This window comes from Aricia agestis, chromosome 9, assembly GCF_905147365.1.
Source record: "Aricia agestis chromosome 9, ilAriAges1.1, whole genome shotgun sequence".
Lineage (NCBI taxonomy): Eukaryota > Metazoa > Arthropoda > Insecta > Lepidoptera > Lycaenidae > Aricia > Aricia agestis.
This window is the reverse complement of record NC_056414.1, coordinates 1,280,720-1,300,479: the sequence shown is the minus strand read 5'-3', so window position 1 is coordinate 1,300,479 and position 19,760 is coordinate 1,280,720. Positions and strand designations below refer to the sequence as shown.

The window sequence follows — 19,760 nt, the reverse complement described above, 5'->3', positions numbered from 1 at the left end:
AATGTAGTTTGATTATGTTATCTAGTAAGTAGTTATAAATCATCGAAATTATCATTACAAAAATGTCATGTGATAAATTCTCACTTTGTTCATAGATGCAGAAGAATTTTACGAGGACATTTAGACTGATTTTAGTCTCGCTGGCTAAAATAGACTCGGATAGAATGCCTTGCAATTGTATTAATAATAATAATAAACATTTATTCAACAAACATTCACACCGCACTACACTTAAATACACAATATATTACACAGATACAAGGTAAATTTTTTTTACAAAAAACAAGCATTGTATTGTATTTATTACGCTGGTTTTCCATGAGACCGTAGAATCGTGTCGAAGCATGCACGGTAAATATAAGTCGCGCAGTCACAGCGTCGTAGTGCCGGGCGCCGCACGCTCGCGACAGAAATACACCCGTGTCGCAACCGGGATCGAACCCCTAACCCCGCGATATCGGTCGGACCTCCATCGGTCATAGGTTCTCAAAGTGTAGTGTTGGACCCCCCAGTGTTGTGCGTCGCCTACCGGTAATGAACGGACCCCCAACTCGGTTCCTATCAGTGTACCCATCCGGTCATTTGACCCCCCCAGTGTCGTCATCGGACCCCTAACGTCATTGGACCTATTAGTGTCATTCCACACTCGACCATTTTAGCACTACGAGTGTCCTGTGTAAACATATAGTATTATGTACAGTGTAAAACTTTGTAAGATAGAGTAAACACAAAATATAACCAATACAAATGCAAACAAAACATTAAAACAAAGCACCTTAATATTTGAGTAACGATTAAAATACATAGTTATTTGGTTCATGTTATTGAAAGTTTTTAAAAGTAATAGTAGATTTTTAGACTTAAACGTATTTTTGTGAGTGCTTTTCTGTGCTGAAAATGGATTGCCTCAAGAGATGTTATGTTTACAACGCATTATTTTAAACATGACTGACTCTACGGATGTTATATTATCTTCTAAAAGAAAATGATATGAATCTAGTATTTCTTAGTAACTTGAGGAAATACAATTAAATCTATAAGGTACTTTTGCTAGTTATCTATGCCTTGTTCATGTGAACTAATATTGACGTAGGGATCTTTTTGGAAGGAATTCAATAATGACCCCTATAAGGAGTCTGACTCTTAGGGTACGAACTTTTAACTTTGACAAACGCGAATTTTTAACCTAGAATTAAATATTTAGGAATTAATAAAAATATGATGAAAACAAAGAAAAGGCCATCTTTCAAAGGCTTATATTTTGACTGGGATAGTAGCGACAATATAGTTAAGTTTATATCGTGAGTTAGATCTGAGATTAATCAGTAATCAATCTGCAGATGTGCCAACGTCTGCGGTATATTTAGCCGCACTTTCTACGGCTCCAATCGATAATGAACCTAACTATACGGAGAAACGATTAAAACTTCTATCACCACTTAAACTCACGAAAAATGTGCCGAGCTGACGATGGAAATCCAACCGTAACTTAATGGTGTAGAGTCGAAATTACGTTTTATGACATGCGCGGAACGCGGATTTAGTGCGTTGACATTTGCAAATGAAAAGAGTGTTTTCTATTAGTAAAGCTCGTTTGAAGGTCACGTAGTGCAGAGATTTCATCATCATCAAAAATTCTATGATCCATCTAGCGGCTGGGGACAAAATTTTATGCGAAGTTTTGTGACTCGCCTAGTGATTTGTACTGTCTTCAACTGGAACTTGAAACACGATCATGGTCCAGAAGTAAAAACCTAGAAAACTAGCTAAAAGCCGAACTCTGTGAGGGTTCGCACCGTCACACCTTGACTGACTGGTGATAACACATCTACATATAAAAACCTTGACTGAGTGATGATAACACATCTTCATATAAATATTACTATGTTAAAGCACAAATCAATGGGTGTGATAGTTTTTCCGTAAAGTGTATTACAAAATGTAAACATTGTGGGATAAACTAGGGCTCGCTTCGCTCGTCCTGATAATGCACACCTTTGAAGGTTTTGTAGAACATTAATCTATTTCAACAGTGCTCACTCTTTATTCCTTCTACTGAAAATTCTCAAACGCGCGCGTGTAAGAGAAACTGCTCTATATTCTATACCAGTGTTTTTCAAAAAATTTTATCATGTGGTATGAAAAAACTTTTCGCGACCCCCCAGGCCCCACCCTCTGCTTTGTATTCATGTATATTGTATGTTTATAAAAATAATATCCTGTTGTTATTCTTCTACTTAATATCTCAATCTTAATATTATGTATTGTTCTTTTACTGAAAAAGTTATTTTGACTTTTGCCGAGCAACAAAGGTTTGCGTGTAACCCATGGGGGGTCGGGACCGACAGATTGAAAAAATCTATACTTCCAAGTCTATCCAAAAATTTTCATAAGAGACTTTTGTTCACTTAAAACTCATTATCACATAGACAAAACGACTATACTAATTTACTGTTAAAACATTAAAAAAATTAAGGTTTAAGAAACATCTGTTGACAAACCATTGTACTTTCAAGCATGTCATGTAATCGCTTGGTAAAATCCCTCGGACATGTTGCACTGCCAAACACAAGGAATGTTGGCACCGGGGCGCCATTATCTGATTAACATTATGTGCACTGTGGAATTACTATACTGATGCAAAGCAAGCATGTGGTTATTTGGTTATTTAGGTGCTTATAGCAGCTATTCTCAAAGTGTGATCCATGGAGCCCTGGGGGCCAAATGCCTTGTAGGGGTTCCACGAGCGATACTCCAAAATAGTTTGAGAACCGCTAGTTTATGGCAAAAGGGGTCGTAGCTAGGGTATTTTAATTTTTCATTAAAAAATTTAAAAGGCTAGATAGTAAATAGGTAGGCTTTTTATAACAAAATTCTGCAGAGCTTGTAGATTAGGATCTAGCATTTACCTTACAGCTTTTTGCTAGAGATGTTACAGGTCACTCCCGGGAAAGGATGATTAAGAGCCCATATGACCCTAACTTGACTACATACTTTAACCTAGATCTCAAAATCTGTAAGGTCTAGAAAACTGATTTTTTGACACAAGTAACTTCAGTTCATAAATATTAAATGCTCAAGACGAAAACACGATTACTCAAAAAATGCTCGATAGTTTCTTTTTTACAAAAAACCTTGTTTTAGACACATTTTTGCTTGGATCGTCGAAGTTTGCTGTCTTTTCTTTAATATTTTTTAATATCTAAAAAGGTATTGATAAAACCTAAATTTGCTCAAAACACTTTTTTCATAATCATTATAGTTCGTCTTTTATTCAAGTAAAACTAACTCGGCGATGATTCCGCGCCGTCCTTTTTTCACCTGGCATATGAAAGACGGGCGTGAGTGTGAAGAGAGAAGGACGATGTTTGATTTTTAGAGTCAGGTGAGCTCTTAAGTTAGAATACATTTTTACCATTAGTAAAAGCCTACAGAACTTGTGCGATACTTCATGTAACAGAGTTTTCTTCAAAACTCAATCCTACACGTGTTTCAGTGAGTAAATAAATAATCCGCAAGACAAATCACGTATCGCATGTTTTATTCACCGCGGTTAACATACATAAAACGGATATTAGCCGCGGCTATTTTCGGCCCATTCAGATGTATCTGCCTTTGAATGTTAGTCTGTTGTTAGTGTTTTAGTTACATAATATAAAGGAAACCCAGTAGTAATAATAAACATTAAATCATTTTTTTTACAAGCTTAGCATATCATTGTGCCTCAATATTATATGAGTTATGAGTTCTTTTGGCAGCCAATTTTTTATATTTTGTAGCTTGCTATATCATTTTTTGTTCTTCTTCTTATGCCCCCTGCATACACCAAAAGAAGAACAGAAATATTTTAGGGGTTGCCAGCGTGTCAGCAACAGAGTGGAGATGTGAATGTTCGGTTAGCAGTTGACAGAATACTGATTTGAAAAAATGAGAAACAGCAAATATAAAGCAAATATGTTTATTAGCCTTTATTTTTTGTTATGTGGATTGTAGAGGCTATTTCATATTTTATCAACAGTGAAAATATACTATCAATTTACAAATCATTGATTTTAATTCATATCTTGTACCAAACCTTCAGTTAAACAAGTCTATATATATAAAACTCAAAGGTGACTGACTGACATGGTGATCTATCAACGCACAGCCCAAACCACTGGACCGATCGAGCTGAAATTTGGCATGCAGGTAGATGATATGACGTAGGCATCCGCTAAGAAAGGATTTTGATCAATTCTACCTCCAAGGGGTTAAAATAGGGGATGAAAGTTTGTATATAATAATACTTCTTAACGCGAGCGAAGCCGCGGGCAAAAGCTCGTGTAATATAATGTTAATGATTGCATTTTAACTAGAGTGTGTCGTGCAAGTGCGTTTCTTTAATTAATCCGATCTTTCATCGGCTATCAAAATGTCGTCGCTTGGCTTCGGCACCGAGAGGCAAGCCAATACTAACAATGTGGGAGAAATTAATTGAATAATATACACCACTATCCAATGTCAAAGCTAATAAACTGCAAATGGTTTGCAACAAAGTCGTATCCAACCTAGAGTGGTTCAGGTTTCGCTACCCCTTAGTGGTATTTTCAGCCATAAAGAAATGCATTACTAGAACTAAAAACTGCTTCCAGAATCCCTAAAGCGTCATAGTACAGCTTAAAGATTTTATCATAATAATTGGCTGTTTTTATCACTAATGTGCTAGTTGGGTAGATGGTAAATCATAAATTGCCTTGCTATAATGTGTTTGTTTAAAGGGCCGACTTTACATTTTTACCACCATTTCGATATGTATTACCAATCTTTAAAGTCGATCATGAGCAATCATGGAAAAATATGAGTCTCTACATATTCGTCATCGCTTGTTTTGGCTTATCACCGGCCAATATCGAGATGGCGAATATTGCAAAGTGCTTAGTGCAGTGTCATATAGTCATAGTCTCTGGTCTTATTTTGCAGTCGTTTAAAAAATACAGTAGGTAAGTTCTATCTGTCAATGGCAAAAAGTTTACTTTTGGATTTGACTTTTGTTATGGAGACTTGTAGGGAGCACAGTGAGAGATATGACGACCTCTGTGGCTCAGTGGTGAGCGCGTTGGTAGATCAAGCCGGGGGTCGCGGGTTCGAATCCCGCCGACGGAACAAAAAGTTTTCAATGTTCCCGGGTCTGGATGTATATTAAATATGTGTATATGATATAATAAAAATCTTAAATATATGTATATAGTATAAAAGTATTATATTTCCGTTGTCTGGTACCTGTAACACAAGTCCTTTAGGTACTTAGCACGGGGCCAGACTGACGTGGTGTGAAGCGTCCATAGATATTATTATTATTAGATATAGGTACTTATATATTTTACTAGATGACGCCCGCAACTCCGTTGCGCCAAAATTCGTTTATCGCGCGGGAACAGTACATTTTTCCGGGACAAAAAGTATCCTATGTCCTTTCCCGGGACTCAAAGCATCTCCAGGCCAAATTTCAGCAAAATTGGTTCAGCGGTTTGGGCGTGAAGAGGTAACAGACAGACAGACAGACAGACAGACAGACAGATGGCAGAACAGACAGTCACACTTTCGCATTTATAATATTAGTATGTACAGCTTAGGATCATCAGCCCTCAAAAGAACCGTGGCTTTTCTCAAAGCATTCTAGAAACTTCTAAGGTTTGATACACATATTTTCTGATTACGAAGCATTTAATGTTCGCCTTGACCGAAATATTTAGGATCATTTGTACGACGATAAAAAATTATGTTGAGCATTACTTCGCATAATACATGACAACGGAGATTAAAAACATTTCATATACCTACGTAATTAATTTTCTTAATAAAAAGCATTCCATGCTTCAAGACAGTTGAAAATGTATATCTTTACCGTGCTTCAAGTGGATCGGGAGTTCCCAATCGGGGGGCACGCCATCTCAGGGCCCGCGCCCTCTAGTCATGTCATTTTGGCGTAGAACGTTTGGTATTTCTTTTGACTTCTAAAATCAAAAAGATTGTATGGTCTGCTGTATGTACTATGTAACAATATGTTTTGTTACACTTTAGATTTTTTATTACTAAACTAAGTAGCGAAAGGAGCTATATTATAAATAGTAAATACACAATATTATAATATTATGTGTACTTCATTAAATTTCTTAAGGAACGACACATGAATCGATTTTTATAATCCATTGCCTAAAAATGTTACGAAACTCTGGTCTAATAATAAATTTATATGAGTTAAGCAATATGTTTTATATCACACATCTACAATGTATTAAGACTAGACAGTCGTACAGCGCACTACATTGTAGACACACCCGTATTATCACTTAGCTTTGGTGTAACAAAACTAACTACTACGAATTTTCTACGAAACAGTAGGCGTACTACGAAACCGTTTTGAGACTCAAACAATCGGCTGAGAATGCCGCGTCCTGCTCTAACAACGTAATTTCCCGTTTGTTAGAGTAGGATGCAGCATTCTCGTACGATTGTTTGGGTCTCAAAACGGTTTCGTGGTACGGGCCCAGTTACGTATATTCTATACAAATTTATATAACACAAGTCCTTCAGGTACTTAGCACGGGGCCAGACTGACGTGGTGTGAAGCGTCCATAGATATTATTTATGTCTTTATTTATATTATTTTTACTCATGCAGTCAGTACTTACTCGGTAATGGCAAGGAATGGAGAATATTACTAGGTATGCCAAACTGCTTGAAATTTTGTCACAGTAAAGCCTGTATGTATACAAATACACTAGTTTTTGTTGCAGTCAAAAATACCTAGTAGTTATGATTTTATAGGCATTCAAAGTTTCGAAAAATATTGATTCCCGCTAACAGTCCCGCGACCGCTTGTGACGTCGCGCTGTTAGCGGTGCGAGTGTCCATGGGCGACGGAAGTTGCTTTCCATCAGGTGACCCGTTTGCTCGTTTGCCCCCTTATTTCATAAAAAAAATAACGGTATGTGTATTCATGAGCGAGTCCGATTAGTAAAAAAATACAAATAAATAATCGGCCAAGTGCGAGTCGGACTGGCGCACGAAGAGTTCCGTACCGCTACAGTGATTTTTGTATGGGAGGCCCCCTTAAATTTTTTATTTTATTTTAATATTATTATTAAGTAAATATTAAAGTACACATATAAATAGTGTCATACATATAGTAGTTATTAAATATTAAAGTACACGTATAATAGTGTAATAATATTATAGTAGTGTGAAGTGACACGGTAACCACTAACCAGGCGACCGCGTCGTAAGGTTACAACTACTTGTTTTGCTTATAAATCGGAAACTAATAGACGTATATCCAATGATATTCTACTTATATAATATATCATTGCGTATATCGAAGTAATTCTTTCACTAGTATTTTTTTATTTTTGACAGAGAATATGGAATGCTAATACTTAAGGCGGGGATTAATCTCAATCCAAAACTATAACTTTGTAAACAACCAAAGACCAAGCGTATATGCATCGCAATAAGATTCATTTTAGCTTAGCATAAAACTGAAGTCACTCAAACGGATTTTCTCCATTTTTCATGTTTTTTTTTAATATCTTTGGAAATAAACATTAAGAAACAAAATTGTTCGGTTAAAGAATTTTTAATATAGATTTACTAACAATTTATTCAAATAAAATGTATAATTATCCTAGTTAATACTTATATTTCGATGAAATAGATTTTTATGAGAGGTGAGTTTGTAAATTAATTACAGCCAAAGTATTAAGTTTTATTAAAATGTTTATGGTTTAAGGTATTTTAAATATTGTGCTTTATACTTCATATTTTTTAAAACTTCGTTATTATATTGGAACTAGGTAAACCGGAAGTCGCGGAATAACAAATTGAGGCCTTAGGCCTTAATCAAAATTAGGTAACATTCTTCAATCAATAAATAAAACGCGATTTTTTAGCTTTTTTTGCTCTTTATCAATAACGGCAACAGGTAGGCACTTGGAATTTTCACCAAGGCCTTAATTATATTATGTGTACTTTAATATTTAATAATAATATTAATATAAAATAAAAATTTAAGGGGGCCTCCCATACAAAAATCATTGTGGTGGTACGGAACTCTTCGTGCGCGAGTCCAGCTCGCACTTGGCCGATTATTTATTTGTATTTTTTTACTAATCGGACTCGCTCATGAATACACATACCGTTATAGAGCAAAATAGGCCAAAAATTGTGATTTTTGTATGGGAGCCCCCCTTAATTTTTTATTTTATTATAATATTATTATTAATTATTAAAGTACACATATAATTAAAATTTCAACTGCCTATCTGTTGCCGTTATTGAGATAGAGCAAAAAATCACGTTTATTGTATGGGGCCCGCGCGGCGGTATTGTGCTATAACGTAACACCGTTACCGGGCGCCCGCGTCGTACAGTTCAACTTGTTTTGCTTATAAATCGGAAACTAATTAACGTACCTATCCAAGTAATTCTTTCACTAATATTCTTTATTTTTGACAGAGAATGTGGACTGCAAATAATCAAAATTATAAGATTCTCCATTATAAATTATGTAAGTATTTCACGAAGTAAAACTTTATATGGGTAATATAATAGTAATTGAAAGCCTTAAAATATGAATTTCTACCATAAACCTACAGCATAATATTCATTAATATAATAATATTATATTTAAAATATTATGATGTAAGTAACAGTTTGACAGGACGAGTCTTGACTTCATTTTACACATGAAAATATTTTTGTTGGGATATAAAATTCCTTACTAAACATTCTTAACTAATTCTAATGATAATATGTGTCAGGAATCAGGATGTCATTCGCGGAATGTTCGCGCTCGGCCTTGACACTATTTGTGGGTATTAATAATGATTAATTTACTGTTATGAACAGAAACTAATCAGCAGATTACTGTTATGAACAGAAAGACAGTGAAATTATTATTGGAAAGTTCGGAAATTGTTACACAGCTATGTGGCACCTTAGATTTGCATCCTTCCCGGAGGTACACTACGTCTATGCCAATTCAATACGATCGAAGCTTTTATTACAAATAATAATAGATAGATCCATATAATGATAGAGTTGTTTGGATGCTTATGATAATAATATTATCCTTTTGTTAAAATTCTCCTACTTAATATATCAATTTTTAGGGTTCCGTACCCAAAGGGTAAAAACGGGACCCTATTACTAAGACTTCGATGTCTGTCCGTCTGTCTGTCTGTCTCCAGGCTGTAACTCAATAACCGCTATAGCTAGACTTCTGAAATTTTCACAGTTTGTATATTTATGTTGCCGCTATAACAACAAATACTAAAAATAAAATAAATATTTAAGGGGGGCTCCCATACAATAAACGTTATTTTTTTGGCCTTTTTTGCTTGTATTTAATAATGGCAACAGCTAAGCACTTGAAATTTTCATAAAAGCCTAAGTTATATGTCTTTTTTAATAATTAATAATAGTATTTAATAAATAGTATTATAAAATAAAAAATTAAGGGCGGCTCCCATACAAAAAGAGAATTTTTGGCCTATTTTTCGTCTATAACGGTACGGCGCGTAATCCTTCGTGCGCGAGTCTGACTCGCACTTGGCAGATTTTTAGATTTTGTCCACTGAAATAGTTCCCTCGAACTCTGGCGATCCCTACAGAAACTATGCGACCCTCTAGGGGGTCGCGACCCTCAGATTGAATAACATTGCTCTAAAACTTTAATCTACATTAAGATTGTTATCGTCGAGTATACTTGACCTCCACCAGTCAATGGTAGTATTTTAAACGGGGTGCACAAACCGTGAGATATTTTGGCGTGTGTCAGGCGAGCTATTAACAGAATACAGATATCTGAAGCGACCTCGACTTTACGACATATTATGAATGTTGTTATAATGCACTAAATACCTGCTAGTAGTTAGGTTCACTAAAGGCTTGACTGCTGAAAAGGGACTGCTGACAAGTTCGAACTTAAACTAGAATCCAAAAGTATTACGGTTTTACTACAAAATATTTAACCACCTATTGAACAGTTGATTAGAGAAAACTTCAGTACAAAATGGTCTCAAAACAACTGTTGAACAGATGTTTCGTTTTTTGTGCTAATACCGTAATAACTTTGAATATTATGAGAGTTTCAGCAAATAATAACTTTAATTTACACTTCAATCTATTTCTGTTTAACGGCATCCTATAAATAATAATCAAAATATTGAGACACATACCACATGTAACGGAACTACATGAAAATATGTGACTCAATAGCTTTCTGAAGAGTTTGTATACAGTGTCTAACAAAAATAAGTGATAATACTTTAGGGTGTGTATGTGTTCCTTATAGAGAGTTCGCTGTGAAAGTAGCAGCGCTGAAAGACCAGATTTTTTTTTCACTTTTGTATGGACGAGCGCCCGAACGTCACGACTTTCCCCATACAAAAGTAAAAAAAAAAATTGGTCTTTCAGCGCTGCTACTTTCACAGTGAACTCTCTGTAAGGAACACATACACACCCTAAAGTATTATCACTTATTTTTATTACGCCTTGTATATCCTCCTCCACCACCTCTTAAGACCGAAGAAGCTAAGTTTTCGACTCTAAGTGCCATTTGTATTAGATAGGTAATTTGTGTAGGTGTATTCACTTTCTAACTGGTAGTTGATAACTAAGCGCTATTTACTACATTATGAAATGCACCAAAGTTGACTTGGCATAATATTCAATTATAATAGTCGAGTTATTTCAATTTATAATTTAAATCTTAGAATTTCTAACGTCAAGAAACAAGGAAATCTGGAAATACCATTTGTCAATGAAAACATGATTAAGATGAGTGATGAGCACACGTGCATATTCTGGCGTCCACCTTCGGTCATAACTAATAAGAGCAATATATCAGCTATTTCAGTCCCATTCATATCTAGCTAAGTTATGTTTATTTATATTATCTGTGACCAAGGTAGTCAAAACAAAATCTGCCCTAGCCAGAAGCTACGTAGTAGATATTTTCTGATCTACGCTGCATACAATAGTTGAAATAATTAATTTGATAGAATCAAAAGTATCACTAGATAAAAATTAAGGCGACCTCTTGATAATTTGGCTGTAGCGATATCGATTTTTCTCAGCAATGACTAAAGCTAAGAAATTAAAGTTCATTGTCAGTATTCATCATGTCTTTGTCTTTGAATTACCCATAGCATAACACGATTGGTCAACTTTTATAGCTTCCATTTGTACATAGATTGGTTCAAGCATACACTTTAATTTGCCCATAGGTTATATGAAATGTATTTATGGTTTTTAAATTACGTGACGAAAAACTATTTTGTCGCTACGCCCTTTCCATTTTTTGCTGTTCCAGCCAGGGCCGGCTTCTCATAGAAAACAAGCAATCTAAAACATATCCAACACGGATTTTTTGTGTAACGCGGCGTCACCTTAATCTGTGGAGTAATGTTCTATGGGACCCGTGCATCCGTCAGCAGCAAGAGAAGGAACATCGCAGAGTTTTAGTTGGTAGGGCCGTGGCGTACCTACCATCTTCGCCGCGGCGAGGCCCACATATCTGCAGGTTGCAGCGGGAGTCCCCATCCCCTGCGTTGAATGCGACACAGCATTTCTCTGCGTAAAAAAAAGATAAATGTGAATAGAAAAGTATGCGTTTTAGGAAAAACAGCATTAATTTAGGAAACCATACAAAAGTTACAGAAAGCACATACAAAAAATAGAAATCAAGTAATGAAACAATTAAATAATATTTCTGGGTAAATACTGTACAGACAGAAGCACAGAAATACACTCATTATAACTTTTTTTGCAGTTTAATAATCGTTAAAAATACCTTACTATTTAATAGTATAATAACAAAAATTAAGTGTATAGAATACGTCACATGAAATAAATATAACACTCGCAGTGAAAAATCGCTTTGACACGGTGAATATAAATAATAGTACACTCAACACCTGAAACTCCGGACAAAATGACTCGAGACACGATCATGACTCCAGAAGCCATAGGTCAGTTGGTTTGTGAATAAAAACTAAATGAACAATGATTACATTATTATGTAGAAAACATGTCATGTCACATTTTGTAAATTTTTCCTAGCCTTGAGTTATTAAGTTTTTGTTGATTGGTTGTAAATTTGCTTAATTTTTTTGCTGAATTCAAATAATTCCTAAAAGACTATCAGACCCGTTGCTGGATAAAATAATTTTTTTAAAACACCGCCTCCTGCCACTTGCCTCTTTCATTCGCGCACATGTACTAGTATATTGCTCGGTCTTTACGCCGACTGTGCAAACGAGATGGCGCTAAATTCGTGCGTGACTGAAAGAGATAAATAGTGTTAGTTCTTTTATATAATTTATCTCTTTCCAGCATCCTGACTATCATTAATCATATATATAGGTCGTTTCAAATAAGGTAAGTATAGTAATGCCAGGGGGTCATTCTGAATAACTTTTGTTCTACGACTTTTGGAAATTCGCATAAAGAAAATTCTGATACTTTTGATTCTCCATAGAAACTTTGCTGGTCACGGAAATTTTACTACGGAAAAGCATTTTTTTTTTCGCGAATTTCCAATAGTTGTTCAGAATAACCCCCTGAGTCACCCCCTTGCGGCTTACTATACCTTATTTGAAACATCCTGTAAATAATTGTATTTACGTAATTCTAAATGTCTCGCCATCTTTTACCAAGGTTTATCATAATTTATTTAAACCCAACAATAATCAAGAAAAACTTGTAGCAATTTTTACGCTCTCAGTCTCATGTTCGTAGCAAACTCTACATTTTATACAAAGACTATCATCAATGTAAATAATATTATACCACAAGTAAATCATTGTTCATTTAGTATTGATGTTGTAAATGTTGTTTTATGTAGAAAATGTAGTTACAATTTTTTACTTTTCCGTGAGCACTTAACAGAACAATTTTTTCAAGTGTGACATGCTTCATTTACACACAGTAGAACATATTAAGAAACTAACATAGGTATAAAAATATGAATTAAATGCACTGAGGTATAAGTACTACGTATTGAATGTGTTTCTTTTTGATTGTAACGCTTTTAGAGTCTCAGAATAATTGTAGAAATGTAGATAATATTATGCTTTGTAGATAATATTATGTAGATAGCATATATATTAACACACTGCAATACTCACAACACTCATAACACTGCAACTATATCCATAATGTGGTCCCACGCTTATATTTTGAACATCCTTATAGCTTATATAAGCTCTCGCTTATCCACAATTTGAGGCTGTTTGCACACTGCCGTGCGATGAGGCGATCAGCAAAAAGCTGCTGACAAGTCTACTGTCTTTGGTAGTTTTTAAGTATTACGTAACGCTATTTTTTAAACTACCCCTCTCTCCTTGTAACGCAACTTAACATTTTGCAGTAACTTTGCCAAAACTTTTTTAAACCTTAAAAAAATTCTAATCCTTTGAATTGTTACGTAATACTTTTGACCAATTTTACTGTTGTGAAGATTACTCAAAATCTCCCATTTTCCTCACTAAGTGCATCGTACCTTTCGTTAAATCACCCCCGCTCTTTCTAAACACGTTACATACCTGTCTCCTTAACCTTCAATCAATGCAATGCGTGGTCCAGCGGTTCAGAGCATGGCTCTTGACTCGGAGGTCGTGGGTTCGATTCCCGCGTTGGAAACATGTTATTTCCAAGTTTGGTTAGAACAATGCAGGCTGATCACCTGATTGTCTGACAAGTAAGATGATCCATGCGTCGGATGGGCATGTAAAAAGTCGGTCCTGCGCCTGATCTCTCGCCAGTCGTGCAGGTCTTCCGTCCCACTGGGTAGGGTAAAAGGAATAGAGAGTGCTCTTGTGTATTGCGCACACACTTGGGCCCTATAAAATTACTCCTGCGTAACTGGCCTGGTTTCAATAAAACCGGCCACCGTCACCGAAACCGGTGTGGGAGTTATTATTATAATGCAATGCGTCTTGCTCCATCGCTTTCAAGCAGTATGCAAACAGCCCATGCCCTTGCTTATTCGCCACAAACGTGGGGGTTGTGTGTTTAGCGGTGGTTGTGTGGTTAATGGTGGTTGATGTGAACAGAGTTCGGGGAGTGGTTGTCGCGTGTGGCGGTGCCGGCGCTGCTGCGGGGGCGGTGGCGGCTCAGCGAGCGACGCGCGAGGGCGTACACGCTCATCTACAACATGGAGGTGAGTTTCATAATACTATACTAGAACTAGTAGATCAGGCTAGGACTAGAGAAATTACAGTTCTTGCAATATACGAGCGCGCTGCGCCCTTTGTTGTGTGAGTGACCATATCTATACACCAGTACATGGCTTGCTCGCTTCTGACTGCTCCGTGAGGTACGCACACTAACGAAAATGTATGTTTACAATTACAACTACAATTAAAGGCTACGCACGCTCGTGGATTGCAAGAACTGTAACTGTGTATGAACCTTAGATTAATTATTATTAAAGATGGAATACAATTATATCAATACAAAATATAAAAAATCTGTCGACAACATTCTTTTCAGTGTTCAATCCTCACATTACGGTTATAATTTTGTAGTCCTCAGAGCTCTTACAAATGTCTGGTATTCCACTCTCCATAGGCCATAACGCGATAACGGCTTTCATCGCACACTGCCGTCGACCGCAGTGAACGCGTCAACAGCAATGCCAAATTGCTGTTTGTAAGTGGAGAGGCTCTGTAAGATTTTGAAGATCGATATGAATTAACGTAGCTGACTGTACACTGTACAGACATATTTTTAGATTTTCAATAACTGTGTTCACAGTTCATATTATTATTTCGATTTATTATCACGTCTTTAATGTGACCATCAAGGTCCAGTTTTGCATTAATTTTGCTACATGTTGGTAATTATTCAAGCTAACTGCTGCTCTATGTCTATCCCATAAATAATGGTAGACAAATACAAAGAGAATGAACGTGTTGTGACTTGTGGGGGAGGTACACCTATAATAATTGTGGATGCTGTAGACTCTGTAGAGTATAGACAGCTTCAGAATCATGGTTCATCATCGTTCATAGCCCAATGTGGGCCCTTTGCATTGATACAGTAGCAGACGTGAGATACTAGGTTAAAAGACAGTCAAACCTTAAACTGGATTGAAACTTTTACATACAGCTACTAGATATTTGGCATGTTTTGCATTGGTATGTGGTAGCGAACAGTGATACTGGTGCCCGCTACTGTTTGTAACAGGAACCATCAGATTAGATATAATTCAACGTAAAACATCTCTTATATGCGATTGGGCCAAAATGGTATTGCAGCAGCTGCATATGACGTCATGCATTTACTCTAGAAACGGTTTTATATCCACACCGAATGTACGGGATGTAGGGCAATGGTTCCATGGTTACGCAGTGTTGCATGCTAATAATTAGTATACACTAGTATACCGTCTACAAACTAGAAAATTCTGAAACTAGTATTCGTGTTTGTTTTTTGGCTGTGGCTATTTTTTCTTATGAGATAAGGGGACAAACGAGCAAACGGGTCACCTGATGGAAAGCAACTTCCGTCGCCCATGGACACTCGCAGCATCAGAAGAGCTGCAGGTGCGTTGCCGGCCTTTTAAGAGGGAAGAGGGTAATAGGGGAGAGTAGGGATGGGAAGGGAAGGGAATAGGGGAGGGTAGGGAAGGGAATAGGGTAGGGGATCGGGCCTCCGGTAAACTCACTCACTCGGCGAAACACAGCGCAAGCGCTGTTTCACGCCGGTTTTCTCTGAGAACGTGGTATTTCTCTGGTGGAGCCGGCCCATTCGTGCCGAAGCATGGCTCTCCCACGTCTATTGTCGTATACGTCGGCTGTTTACGCTGATCTATTCATTAGAAAATTCAAAACCTGCGTGTCAATAGGTATCTAGTTGTTCACACACAACATAACACACTTGTTAGTCATACGCGCCATTTATAATCTCAAATTATCTTTGCCATGTTCTGATTGCCAAATTACTATCTCCCGCAATTATTTTTAGTTGTTTCTCAAATTAGAACGGGTAATTTTGTATATTCTTAAAAGCGCCATCTAGTACAGAAAAACCGCGCTACGTCGTTAGCTATAATGCTGTCGACTGAGATTCAAACCCAAGTAAAGTTGGAAAGTTTCCTTTTCTACGCAGAGATGGCGTAACTGAAACATCGCAAATTCTACTCAAGATTCGAACCAAACGAGGCAGAGGCCAAGGCGGATTAATTAGGGATTTTTATTGGAAAGTTTTATTACAAGACACAGAGATGTCGCTTTTGAATCTGGTATAACTTCGTCGAAATTCGTGTAGATGGCGCTACGTGTAGTCCTTTTACAATTTGAACGATGCAACATAACTAAATGTAGCTCATACAAACAAACATACATTTATACTAGATAATGTTATTAAGCGTAAATGTTTTTTTTTCATCGAATATGCTTCAAATTTACTAGACTATTTTTGAGATGAAAGGTACGCGGTTTATTTATCTCCGTTTGTACGGTTCATGCGGAATTTTCTTCTAGGTACTAAAAGCACTTAATTATAGTATTTTATCAGCCTGTTAAATATTTTTGAAGACATAATAGAACAGTTTTTTAACCCTCTGGATCTGTAGAATAACAAAAAAATAAACATTATAATACTTATTAATTTAAACAGCTAAAGTGATTCTAACACATATTTCCAAAACAAACAAACATTATCATATTTATTAATGTAGTTTCCGCCTCGTATGTATTTTAAGGAATCTGTTTTTAAAGAAAACAATGCGCTAAGTGACACATTCTTTGATCATAGATCCGACGTTTCAACAGTCGATATATTATGGCAGTTTTATGGGGATTTTAATGTTTTATAACGCGCTAAACGATGGCCGCAACACCATTGCGCCAATATTAGTTCATCGTGTAGAAACCGTACATTTTTCCGGGATAAAAAGTATCCTATGTCCTTTCCCGGGACTTAAAGTATCTCCATTCCAAATTTCATCAAAATAGGTTCAGTGGTTTAGGTGAGAAGAGGTAACAGACAGACAGACAGATAGACAGACAGGCACACTTTTGCATTTATAATATTAGTATGGATAATGGATATGGATATGTACTAGATGATGGCAGCAACTCCATTGCGCCAATATTCGTTCATCGTGTAGAAACCGTACATTTTTCCGGGGTAAAAAGTAATATAATATGTCCTTTCTCGGGACTCAGTATCTCTATACCTTTCAGCTAAATCGGTTCAGCGGTTTGGGCGTGAACAAGTAACAGACACACTTTCGTATTTATAATATTAGTATGGATAAGAGTAACAAAAAGATTACACCTTTTAGCGGATGAAACAGCCCACAATCTTGAATCGTGCCATCAAAGTTTCTTAGATCGCAGCAACATTTACATCTGAAATGACGACAACTCCGGCCTGACCGGGCATACAAGGTCGGTCCGAAAAGATACTTTGCGGCTACCACTCATATTCCTTAAACTTGATCATTATCAAGCTTCAGCCGAAACCTCCAGCAAATGCAGAAGAAGACGAAGTCTTGAACTTTCAATACTACTCACTTGAAATGCATGACAAACAGTCTTTCTAGAAAAAAAAACTGTATTATGTCATAAAAAAATCAAGCTGAATTATAAATTATTATCGCTTGGATTTTGACAATGGCTGTTGTTTATGCAAAATGCCCCAGCAGATTGAGGACATTGGCCGGGGTACGTGTGAAACTCCTTAAGGTACAAGTTGGAAGCGGACTTCATGAAGTTGCAGCAGACGACGTGCCGTCGCGACACGTCATTTCTATGTATTTCCATGAATGTGTTGCTAGCTTCGTGTCGCTAGATGCGCATACTTCTACACCGGTTTCGATGACGGTGGCCAGTTTCATTAAAACCAGGCCAGTTACGCAGGAGTAATTTTATAGTGCCCAAGTGTGTCTGCAGTACACAAGAGCGCTCTCTATTCCTTTTACTCTCATAACCCAGTGGAACGGAAGACCGACACGACTGGCGAGAGATAAGGCGCAGGACCAACTTTTTACAGGCCCATCCGACGAATGGATCACCTTACTTGTCAGACAATCAGGCTAACCAAACTTGGAAATAACATGTTTCCAACGCGGGAATCGAACCCACGACCCATGAGTCAAGAGTCACGCTCTAAATTCATAGAAATAACTATATACATAGTTTACAAATCAGTAGTGTCGCGACGACACGTCGGCTGCGGTTGCTTCATGTCGTCGGCTGCCAACCGGCACCTTTAGTCTAAACTAAGCCTAGTTAAAACTCCATGGTTCTCTTCTTCCTGCTTAAAGTGAAGTCCGGGGTACGAATACATTTACCCCAAAAGCACTGCGTCCTACGCGCAAAACATAATTCTTGTAGGGGTGTAAGTAAAAAGATATTGCATTAATAACCGTTTTGTCAGGTTATAAACAGACACTTTATATAATTATCATTTACGATGTGGAATAAAACAAGATGGCGTGCTAACATTAATCACTCGTTTACGATCTCTTCCCGGGATTTTCGGGAAAGTCCGCGTTTTTCAGCAGGAAAATCGCTCTTACGATGACGTCGATCTATAAATTGTGGTAAGCGAGTTAATTTTTGAGTTATGGCGTTGCTGATTTAATTGCTTTTTTTTATTATTTTGATTAGCAACAGAGTGGATTTGAATTCATAAAAAGAGCCAAGTTTAAAAGGTTGTCTCGAATTAAAAATAAAGTTTTTAGTATTTAGTTTTAGTTGAAACGTAGAGAGTAACAATTGGCATCAATTACAAGAAGTGCATTGGAAGAATTATTGGCTGAAAATACTTATGGGATTCTATAATATAAAGACAATGTTTTTTCGTCTTACCCTTTACGCGGAAAAACTTTATATTAGAGGGTTTTATAAATAATAACCCGTGGCGCAAATACGGCAAATAGATAAATTAAAATCATTGTGTATTGTTTTACTAACATAGGAATAAGATTATTGTTAATACTAACCTCCATGGGCTGTAATAGTCCGCAATAAACGTATTTTTTTTAATTCTAAAATAAATACCTGGGCTTATGAAAAAATGCATTGCAAATTTTGCGTGCCGTGTCTAATATTATACAGCCATGCACTTCCCCTTAGCATGGCTAAAATAAGAACGCACCTTCTACCCTTCACTTATAAAGTACCAAGTTCATGCTAAAAGTTAAAATTAAACTCCAGTTTCATAATAAGTGTAACTGCAGAATATAACTGCGGTTTCTGAGAACTGGCGTGTCCGGTGGCCATGAGCCAGATGGCTAATTATAATTCTATTGACCTTTGCAATTACAAAATAGTTAAAAAAAAAACATCGGCTTAAAATACTCCAACTGGCGCGTTGCAGTTTCTCTAGGTCGCTGACGGCCGCGCTCAGAGGAGTTGACAACTTAATTTTAATTTAATGGGTTTTGGTTTTCTGTTAATTCTACATCAATTTAAAGTAAAGTAATCATAAAAATATATCTCTGATTGCGGTCGTAAGCTTTTACTAAGACTTGCGCAGCGGCTCGTTAAGTCGAGATAAATACCGTGCTAACTTATATTCGTTTGCCGTATGCCAAGTCGTAAACAGAATATGATATTTTAACTTCTTATGTAGACTGTTTAACTGAATTGGTTTCTCGGTTAAATATCGTATTATCTGTATGTGTAAAAAATTAGACCGAAAAATAAATAATCATACCCAAAAACAGAATTCTTTAATAGTAATTGATTTTTCTCGCCTCC

At 36.6% G+C, this 19,760-nt stretch overlaps 1 protein-coding gene across 2 annotated transcripts in view; it reads left to right on the top strand.

Moving 5' to 3' along the window:
* The first annotated feature begins 375 nt into the window (after window positions 1-375).
* Window positions 376-19,760, top strand: part of LOC121730171 (obscurin-like) — a 131,430-nt gene continuing 112,045 nt past the window's right edge. The window contains exons 1-2 of one of the 2 annotated variants that reach the window (XM_042119096.1): window positions 376-531; window positions 14,097-14,203. In XM_042119096.1, coding sequence (XP_041975030.1) covers window positions 14,198-14,203 — 6 coding nt within the window. In that variant the 5' untranslated portion in view covers window positions 376-531; window positions 14,097-14,197. Of the gene's footprint in view, window positions 532-11,900; window positions 12,012-14,096; window positions 14,204-19,760 lie in introns of those variants that run through there. The other variant, XM_042119095.1, reaches the window with a different exon arrangement.